The sequence below is a fragment of the Orycteropus afer genome, unplaced genomic scaffold (genome assembly GCF_000298275.1).
Source record: "Orycteropus afer afer isolate SDZICR_OR568_19922 unplaced genomic scaffold, OryAfe1.0 scaffold00294, whole genome shotgun sequence".
Lineage (NCBI taxonomy): Eukaryota > Metazoa > Chordata > Mammalia > Tubulidentata > Orycteropodidae > Orycteropus > Orycteropus afer.
Genome location: NW_006921881.1, coordinates 3,945,690 through 3,956,681, shown reverse-complemented (window position 1 = coordinate 3,956,681; position 10,992 = coordinate 3,945,690). Strand labels below are relative to the sequence as shown.

Genomic DNA, 10,992 nt, shown 5'->3' with positions numbered 1-10,992 from the left:
GGATCGCATGGTGTAGCAGTCACCTGGACTAATTGTTTCTGTGAATCTTTGGTTTTCTTCATTCTTCTTTGCTCTGGACGAGGAGAGACCCATCGTTACATCTAAATGGCTGCTTGCAAGCTTTTAAGATCCCAGTCACTACTCGCCAAAATAGGAGGTGGAACAATATTTTGTGTAGTATGTTATGCCAATTGAGCTTGATGTCACCTGCAACTATGGTCCTGAGACCACAGGTTCAACATCTAGCTCCCTCTGGGTAGTTGGCTGTGGCCAAGAAGTAACTACAGTCTTGTCCTTTGTAAGCTCTACTATACTCCTGGGAATTCTTACAAACATACAAATACACTTGTAGAACCATTGTCTGCCAACCCTATACATGTTAAAGACAAGATTAGTTTTCACTTTATGACATATTACTTATTTTCCATAAATAAAATACATTCTATAACCTAATTTACTTGGAAAGATTTCACATTCAAGGTTGTCATAAACACAAAGTTTTGTCAAAATGAATTCATTTAATTAATTCTTTGTAATTTTAGAACTATTTATTCATGTAAGTATCTATCATTGGGAGCTCTGGTAGTGTGGTACCTAAGGCATTTGACAGCTAACCAGAAGGCTAGCAGTTCAAACCCACCAGCCACTCCTCGAAGGCAACTGGGCAATCTACTTTCATAGAGATATGGCCTCAGAAACCCAAGGAAGAGTCGCTATGTCAGGAATGACTCCATGGCAGTCATTTTGGTTTTGCTTTTTATCTATCATTAGACCACATCTGAGCAAGTTTTTTAAAGAAATACTATCTAATTTAATAATATCAGAGCTAAAAATTATATATATTCATAATCTTATCTTTCACATGCTTCATAAAATTTTCTTAGAATAATTTGTTTCTATTTAAGGCCTTGCTATACCAAGCAAAATAAATAACATTTTCAGTGCACTTTTCAAATGAACCAATTTGTATCAAAGTTTCTTAGAGTAGTTACTGATAGCCTAATTTGTAAAACAATCACAAAAGGCAGTTTTATTTAGAGCTGAGGCTTACAACAACTTCAAAGTAGTGCACAGAGGAAGATAGAAAGGGGATTCAGAATGAATGCAGAATCTTATCCACTTTTCTAGATGACCCACCACAGATTTCATCCAGGTGAACACCATCTTGAGTGAGAATCACAAATTCACTAGGTCTCTGAAGTCAGTTTAAACAACAAAGTTTCTGCCTGAGACTTTTCATTCTTGTTGTTGTTACATGCCATCGAGTTGATCTGACTCATAGCGAACCTTTCTTGGTATCCGAGGCAATATCACTACGGAAGTAGATTGCCTAACCTTCCTTCCGAGGAGTGGCTAGTAGATTTGAACCACCAGCCTTCTGGTTAGCAGTCAAGTGCCTTAGGCACTACACCACCAGAGCTCCCAAGATTTTTCATAGGATCTTTCATTTTATAATGAACAACAGCATAACATTCTCAAAATAGCACAGCACAGTGATCACTTCAGCAGCACATATACTAAAACTGGAACAGTACAGAGATTATAAGGAGCTCTGGTGGTGTCCTGACTGCTGCTTCCGTTGGCATCGATTGTAGAACCAAGCAATGTGAATTCCTTGACAACCTCAATCTTCTCTCCATTGATTGTGATGCTGCTCATTGGTCCAGTTGTGAGGATTTTTGTTTTCTTTATGTTGAGATGTAATCCATACTGCAGACTGTATTCTTCAACCTTCATCAGTAGGTGCCTTAAGTCATCCTCACTTTCAGCAAGCAAAGTTGTATCGTCTGCATATCTCAGGTTGTTAATGATTCTTCCTCCAATCCTGATACCACGTTTTTCTTCATATAGTCCAGCTTCTCGGATTATTTGCTCAGCATATAGACATTAGACGACGTGTAGCATTGGGAAAGTCAACTGCGAAGGAACTGTTTCAAGTGCTGAGGAGCAAGGATATCTCCTTGAGGACTAAGGTGCGCCTGACACAAGCCATGATATTTCCAATCACCTTGTATGCATGTGAGAGCTGGACAATGAATAGGGAAGACCGAAGAAGAGTTGATGCTTTTGAGTTGTGGTGCTGGCGAAGAATGCTGAAAGTACCATGGACTGCTAAAAGAACTAACAGATCTGTCCTGGAGGAAGTGCAGCCAGAATGCTCTTGGAAGCAAGAATGGCCAGACTTCGTCTCACCTATTTTGGTCATGTTGTAAGAAGGGACCATTCCCTGGAGAAGGATGTCATGCTTGGTAGGGTGGAGGGTCGACGAAAGAGGGGGAGGCCTTCAACGAGATGGATTGATACAGTGGCTGCGATGATGGGCTCGAGTATAGCAGGGATTGTGGGGCTGGTGCGGGATCGGGCAGTGTTTCGTTCTGCTGTGCATGGGGTCGCTATGAGTCGGAAACGACTCGACGGCACTTAACAACAACAACAACTGGTGGTGTAGTGGTGAAGACATATCACTGCTAACCATAAAGGTCAAAAGGTCGGTAGTTCAAACCCACAAGCCACTCTGTGGAAGAATCATAAGGCAGTCAGCTTCCATAAAGATTTACAGACTTGGCAACCCAAAGAGGAAAGCTATGAGTAAGAATCCACTCGATGGCAGCGAGTTTGGTTTAGGAGCTTTGATAGCATAATGCCTAAGGCACTTGACTGCTAACCAGAAGGTTGGCAGTTCAAACCCACCAGCCACTCCTCAGAAGGAAGATAGGGCAATCTACTTCTGTAGTGACACCACCTCAGAAACCCAAGGAGGGGTAGCTATGAGTCGGGTCCAACTCGACGGCACATAACAACAACAACAGAGAAGATTAGCACGGCCCTTGCACAAGGATGGCACACAAATTCGTGAAGTGTTCCATATTTTTCAATAAAAAGAAAAAGTGTTAAAAATATATATATATATATATTATGTAAAGATGTAAAAAAAAAAAAAAAAAAAAAGAAGCACAACATCAAACAAGGCAGCACACACATACACACATAGCCACATAATTTCAAACTGTTTCAGTTAAGTCTGTTGATCTAAAATTACCAAAGATCTCTCGGATCAAGTCCTAGAAACTTTGTCCCAAAAGTGGTCACTGACTTTCTGAAGACTTTTTTGTTAATCATACACCAACATCCACTGTATAAAACAACAAAGGATCCTCTGATGCTTACATATGTAAGCCACTGAAGTACCTGAAAGAGGTCCAGCCTGATCTTAAGACGTGGCATTCTCCATCTTACCAGGCAATAACACACATTTCAAAGTTTCTGCAAAACAGGCCGGGAGTTGCCCATTTACCCATGCAACATGTTTTGCAAGATTTGGTGATTACCCCTAATACAGTGCACACACAAAAAAAAACATCAGGTGGCAACATTTAACAACAGTGAAGCACTGTAGTTTGTTTAGCAAACCTCACCAAGGTGCTCAAAACCTAGGTTATCAAAACTGGAGTCCCAGACCAAACATCTACAAGGAAGCAGATCACAATGTTTGCAAACAGAAGAAAATGGAAACGTTTAGTTAGAATCTCATACTGCTGCCACCAGCAGTAACAAGTAAACTCTTGCAAGAGATAGAACTGGAACCCCATACCACTGCCCACTGGAGGGGGCAAACTAGATCTTTGCAAGAAACAAGTAGAGAGAGAGATAAAAGAAAAAAAAAGTCAAAGAAAAACTTATTAGGCTAAAGTTCGGCATGTATAATTTCTCCTTTTTTTGAAATGAAAATTTTTTATTCATGCCACAGCAGAGACTAATAATTTGAGCACTGTCTTACAAATACTATGCCTTTTGAATAACTTAATGTTCTTCTTCTTCTTTTCTTTAATTGTGATTTGGGTGAAATTTTACAGAACAAATTCACCCACCATACAGAAGCTCACATACACTTTGTCTCATGGCATTGACTACAATCTCCCAAAATACAACAGCTCCCCTCCCACTTCCTCCTCATAGTAACCTCCTCCCTATTTCCTTCCCTCCATGTACTCCTGTCCCCTGAACTGTTGTCTCCCTGCGCACACACAGCCCTTCAATTCTCCCATGATTGTTCTCTCCAAGGAGTGTATCTACCTAATGTAAATGTTCAGCTCATATGTCTGTCTTTTGTCTGGCTGAAAGCAACAAGAGTGGGTTCAATTCCAGACCTGAAGGTCACCTAGGGGCCATAGTCTCAGTGGTTGCAACAGGCTCTATAGGACCACCAAATCAGGTCCCTTCTTTTTTTTTAATGATTTTTAATTTTGTTCCACATTGTTCTCCCACTCTATCCAAGATTTCCTACATAGATCCCACTCTGAGTGGTTGTCATTGGTAGCCAGGCACCATCTAGTTCTTCTGGTCTCATAGTCATAAAGGCTGAGAATTGCGTGGTGTACCAATCACTTGGACTAATTGTTTTCATGAACCTTTGGTTTTCTTCATTCTTCTTTGCTCTGGACAAGGAGTGACCCATTGTTGCATCTAGATGGTCACTTGCAAGCTTTTAAGATCTCAATCACTACTCACCAAAGTAGGAGGTGGAACAATGTTTTGGGTAGTATGTTATGCTCATTGAGCTTGATGTCCTCTGCAACTGAGACCACAGGTCCAACTACTCACTCCCTCTCGGTAGCTGGCTGTGGCCAGGAAGTGACTACAACCTTGCCCTTTGTCAGCTCTACCATATACCTGGGAATGCTTACAGAACACACCAATACACTTGTAGAAACATTGTCTGCCAACCCTACACATGGTCTGGGCACATTTCCCCCTGCATAGACATACCTACTAGTTCAGGCTGTCTACCCATCTATGCACACATATATCCATGTTTGCCTTCACTGACAACACAGTACTGTATGTGCAAAAGGGTTCGTCTTTGTTGTCTGCGCCTCCCATGTACCTCTCTATGTCTTCTGCTTCCTCAATGCCACCATATTGATCATGCACATTTGGTACATTGCCCTTCTCTTCACCGAAATCAATACTTGTTTCTACCTATCTAATGGTGTTCTCTCCCCTCCCCTCCAACTCCTGGTAACCAACAAAGAAAATTTCCTTCCATAGATAAAAGATTCCTTGACTTTTTTCAATAATGAACTAATACGATATTTGTTCTTCTATGATTTATTTATTTCACTCAGCATAATATCCTCCAAATTCATCCACATTATGTGGTGTGTTTTAGATTCTATGTTATTCTTTAGGGTTGTATAGTATTCCATTGTGTGTATGTACCATAGTTTGGTTATCCATCCTTCAGTTGAGGGACACGTAGGTTTTTTCCATCTTTGGGTCATTGTAAATAGTGTTGTGATGAACATGGGTGTGCATATATCTTTTCTTGTTCTGGCTCTCACTTCTTTAGGATGTAAACCTAGTGATGGAAGGGCTGGGTCAAATGGTGTTTCTAATTTCAACTTTTTAAGGAATTCTCATACTGCTTTCCACAGTGGTTGTATCATTTGACAGTCCCACTAGCAGTGTATGAGAGTCCCAATCTCTCCACATCCTCGCCAGCATTTGTTATTTTCTGTATTGTCAGCATGTATAATTTCTCTTGAAATTAATAATCTGCTAATACAACCAAATCCTTCTAGGGATGCTAAAACAAAATCTTCAAACATGTGCAAATAAACAGAAAGAAAGCATTAAGAGTTTTCACACAAAAAAGAAAACCTTACACAGCAAGACTTAATAAAGATCTTGGAGAGCTACACCAAAACACAGGGCTCAAAATCCTAGAGCACTTACCTCATAGATTCCCTTATATTCAGGGAGATGGCTGAGTACAGGAAACCCCTTCTTTGATGCCTGTGCTGGTCCTCAGCTCCCAGGGTCCCATAGGACAGAAGGCTTTGGATCATTCCATAGAATACATTCATTGGGAAGGCAATAATACTACACAGTTTGGCCCTTGGCTCCACAATTGCTGGGGCTCTCCCTATGACAGAATTCTTTGGCAGGAAGGAATTTTTAGAGATTATCCTGTCAAACCTGTAATCCACTTTTCAATTCCCAGTACTGTATTTCCTCCAAGGGCCATTCTATCTGCTAAAAAATGGCAGAGCAATATACAGAAATGCAACACATCCAGTTTTCAGAAATCTGTCATCAGTAGCTGATCACTGCTTTTCTGTTGTTGACCTGAAACAAACCACTGAGTTTCATTAGTGGAAATGGAAGTTGATGGGGGTTTTTTGGTGATATAAATGTGACATTTTGTGTGACAGGATCAGTGACTTTAACATATTTGACTCAACTATCACTGAACACTGTTGGTTTACTGTAAACTTCATGCTTGTGTCCCAAACATCTAGGACACAGCTGATAAGACATCAAAACCAAACCAAACACATTGCCATCGACTCATAGTGACCCCCATAGGGTTTCTGAGACAATAAATCTTTACAGAAGTAAATTGCCCCATCTTCCTTCCTCAGAGTGGCTGGTGGGTTTGAACTGCCAACCTTCTGGTTAGTGGTCAAATGTCTTAAGCACTGCACCAACACAGCTTCTGATAAGACATAAAATAAATAAATAACCAAACACACTGCCGTCAAGTAGATTTCAACTCGTAGCGACCCCTCCTTGGGTTTCTGAGGCGTATCTCTACAGAAGTAGATTGACAACAGGCACTTAATAATTGTTTTAAGAGGTAATGATGAATAAATGAATGAAATTTTAGTTTAATATTTTTTCTAATGCATTTTCCATATCTTATTTTCTTCTAGCTGCAGCCATAAGTGGTATCTTCAAAATGATTATGGAAAATATAACCACAATGAGTGGGTTTCTCCTCATGGGGTTTTCTGACACTCGTGAGCTACAGATTTTACATGCTTTGCTATTCTTGATGATGTATCTATTGGCCTTGGCAGGTAATATCATCATTATCACCATCACCACAATGGACCAGCGTCTCCAATCCCCAATGTATTATTTCTTAAAGCACCTTTCTCTTCTAGACTTCTCCTTCATTTCTGTTACAGTTCCCCAGTCCATTGACAACTCTCTGATGGATGATGGCTATATTTCCCATGGTCAGTGCATACTCCAGGTTTTCTTCTTCACATCTCTGGCTTGGGCTGAAGTGATCATTCTCACAGTGATGTCTTATGACCGCTATGCAGCCATCTGCTTCCCATTACACTATGAAGTCATCATGGATCCCAGTAAATGTAAGAGGGCTGTGATAGCCGTATGGATAAATGGAAGCATTTCTGGGATCTTGCACACAGCAGCCACATTCTCTATCACATTCTGTAGAGCCAAAATAATCCACCATTTCTTCTGTGACGTTCCCCAGTTACGAAAGCTGTCCTGCTCCAGTGACTACCTTGGAGTGGTTGGAGTGGACACTTTCATGGCTATGATGGCATTCATCTGCTTCACCTCCATTGTCCTCTCCTACATCCACATCTTCTCCACAGTTCTAAGAATACCTTCTACTGAAGGCCGATCCAAGGCCTTTTCTACCTGCCTGCCCCACCTCTTTGTTGTCTCATTTTTTTTCTCCACAGGTATCTTTGAATTTCTAAAACCAAATTCAGATTCTCCAACTTTTTTTGACCTCATGATTTCTATCTTTTATACAGTAATGCCTCCAACACTCAACCCCATTATCTACAGCCTGAGGAATGAGGCCATGAAGGAAGCTTTCAGAAAGTTACTGTTGGGTGGAGAATTCACTAAGAAAAAAACATTTTTATCCTATTATTGATGGCTGGACGATATTATATACAAGAAATATGTTAAATAATATTGAGTTCCTTCCATATGTGGTGTTAAGGGAAAGCAGTAACTTTTTATTATTTTTCTCCCCTATGAATTAATCAGGAAGCTCTGGTAGCATAGTGCCTAAGGCACTTGACTGCTAACCAGAAGGCTGGCAGTTCAAACCCCCTAACCACTCTTCGGAAGGAAAGTTGGGCAATCTATTTCCGTAGTGATACCGCCTCAGCAACCCAAGGAGGGGTCGCTATGAGTCGGGTCCAACTCAACGGCACATAACAACAACAACAATTAATTAATCATGCAATACTGCCATTGTCATTAGGGAAGCACTTCATGTATTTCCTACCCTTTTTCAGAAATTAAAACCATTTTTCCTTCTTTCAAGTTAAGAGAAAATAAACAACTATAGCATTTTAATATAGATCCACTACTCTCTTTCCCCTGCATTACACATGGACACAGACACAAACATACACAGACATATCAATAATTATAAGCACACTGTTCCCTTTCTCTCTGAATAGGAAATATTACAACAAAGATGGGATAAAATAGTGGTAATTTACTCACAGTACTACTAATAAACAAATCAACTAGTTTTACATCATTTATTTAATTCTTGCCTTTACACCTAACAATTTTGCTTATGTTAAAATAGCCCTGGGGGTGCAACAGCTGAGAACTTGGACACTAACCGTCAGATTAGCATTTCAAACATACCTAGGAGTTCTCAGGGAAAATGTGATGATCGGCTTCCATAAAAATTCCAGCCTAGAAAACCCTGTTAGGCAGTTCTACTCTGTTCCATGTTTCTTTTGTTGTTAGGTGCCATAGAGTCAGTTCTGACTCATGCTACTCTATATACAACAGAACATTGCCCAATCCTGGTACAGCCACGCAATCCTTGCTAAGCTTGAGTCCATCATTGTAGCCACTGTGACAATCCATCTCATTGAGGGTATTCCCCTTTTTCTCTGACCCTCTGCTTTACCAAGCATGATATCCTTCTCCAGGGAATGGTCCCTCCAGACAACATGGCCAAAAGGTGAGAGAAAATCTACCCATTCTCACTTATAAGGAGTATTCTAGCTGTGCTTCTTCCAGATTTATTTCTTCTTCTATTAGTCCATGATATTTTCAGTATTCAAAGGCATCAATTCTCCTTCATTCTTTCTTAGTCGTTGACCAGTGTCTGAGGTGAGTGAGAATACCATGGCTTGGGTTAGACACACCTTCGTCTTCAGAGTGACATCTTTAATGAACACTTTAAAGAGCTCTTTTGCAGCAGATTTTCCCAATACGATCGATGTCTGATATCTGGACTTCTGCTTCCATGGATGTTGACTGTGGACCCAAGTAAAATGAAATCCTTGACAATGTCAGTCTTTTCTCCATTTATTGTGATGTTGCTTATTGGTCCAGTTGTGAGGATTTTTGTTTTCTTTATATTGAGGTGTACTTCCATACTGCAGACTGTACTCTTCAATGTTCTTTAATAAGTGCTTCAATTCATCCTCACTTTCAACAAGCAAAGTTGTTTCATCTGCATATCACAGGTTGTTAATGAGTCTTCCTCCAATTCTGATGCCACACTCTTCTTCATATAGTCCCATTTCTTGGAGAGTTTGCTCAGCATACATTTTGAATGATGTGGTGAAAGGATACAATCCTCACACACTCTCTTCCTGATTTTAAATCATTCACTTCTGTTTGAACGATGACAGCCTCCTGGTCTATGTACAGGTTTTTCATGACCACAATTAAGTATTCTGGAATTCCCATTCTTCTCAATGTTACTCATAATTTGTTATGAGCCACATGGTTGGATACCTTTGCATAGTCAATAAAACATTTTTCTGGTATTCTTTGTTTTCAGCCAAGATCCATCTGACATCAGCAATCATACCACTTGTTCCACATACTCTTCCTAATCCAACTTGAATTTCTGGAAGTTCTGTCTATACTGCTGCAAGTATTTTTTAATTATCTTTAGGAAAATTTTGCTTGCTTGTGATATTAATGATATCATAATTTCAATAATTTCCACATTCTGTTGGATCACCTTTCTTTGGAATGGGCAAAAATGTCAACTTCTTCCAGTCAGTTAGACAAATCTCCTGGTGTAGTCAAGTGAGTGCCTCCAATGCTGCAAATGTTTGTTGACACATCTCAGTGGCTATTTTGTCAATTCCTGGAACCCTGTGTTTTGCCAATTCCTTCAGTGCACCTTGAACTTCTTCCTTCAATACCATTGGTTCTTGATCATTTGCTACTTTCTGAAATGGCTGAACATCAACCAATTCTATTTGGTACAGTGACTCTGTGTATTCCTCCATCTTCTTTTGATTTTTCTTGCATCCTTCAGTATTTTGCCCACAAAATCCTTCAATATTGCAACTTGAGGCATGAATTTTTTTTTTTCTTCAGTTCTTTAAGCTTGAGAAATGCCAAGAATGTTCTTCCCTTATGGTTTTCTAAATTCAGGTCTTTGAACATTTCATCATAATACTTTACTTCATCATTCTTAATTTGTTTTAGCTATTCTATGTTCAAGAGTAACTTTCAGAGTCTTTTTTGACATTCATTTTGGTCTTTTCTTCCTTTCCTGTCTTTTTAATGACCTTTTGCTTTCCTCATGTATGATGTTCTTGATGTCATCCCACAATTCACCTGGTCTTTGGTCATTGGTGTTCAATGCTTCAAATATATTTCTCACATGGTCTCTAAATTCAGGTAGTGTATAATCAAGGTCATATTTTGGTTCTTTTGGACTTGTTTTAATTTTCTTCAGCTTCAGCTTGTACTGCATAAGAGCAATGAATGGTCTGTTCCACATTCAGCTCCTGACCTTGCTTTGACTGATGATATTGAGCTTCTCCATCATCTCTTTCCACAGAGGTAGTCGATTTGATTACTGTGTATTTTATCTGATAAGATCCACATACATAACCACCATTTATGTTGTTGTAAAAGAGATATTTGCAATAAATAAGTTGTTGCTCTTGCAAGATTCTATCATACGATCTCCCACATCATTTTTATCCCAAGGCCATGCCATATTTCCAAGCTACCAATGATTCTTCCTTTTGCAGTCCAGTCACCAGTAATAATCAATACATCCTGATTGCACGTTTAGTCAATTTCAGATTGTGTAAGTTAGTAAAAATCTTCAGTTTTTTCATCTTGGGCTCTAGCGGTTAGTGCATAAATTTGAATATTAATAGTATTAACTAGTCTTCCTTGTAGACATCTGGATATTATCCTACCCCTGCC

The 10,992-nt window shown here is 39.6% G+C and overlaps 1 protein-coding gene and 1 pseudogene across 1 annotated transcript; both read left to right on the top strand.

Moving 5' to 3' along the window:
• The first annotated feature begins 2,773 nt into the window (after positions 1-2,773).
• On the top strand, positions 2,774-2,873 carry LOC122151080 (annotated as a pseudogene).
• Positions 2,874-6,742: 3,869 nt separating this feature from the next.
• Positions 6,743-7,705, top strand: LOC103206048 (olfactory receptor 14J1-like). The gene has a single exon (XM_007951485.1). The coding sequence runs from the start codon at positions 6,743-6,745 to the stop codon at positions 7,703-7,705; it is 963 nt and encodes a 320-aa protein (XP_007949676.1).
• Positions 7,706-10,992: the final 3,287 nt, after the last annotated feature.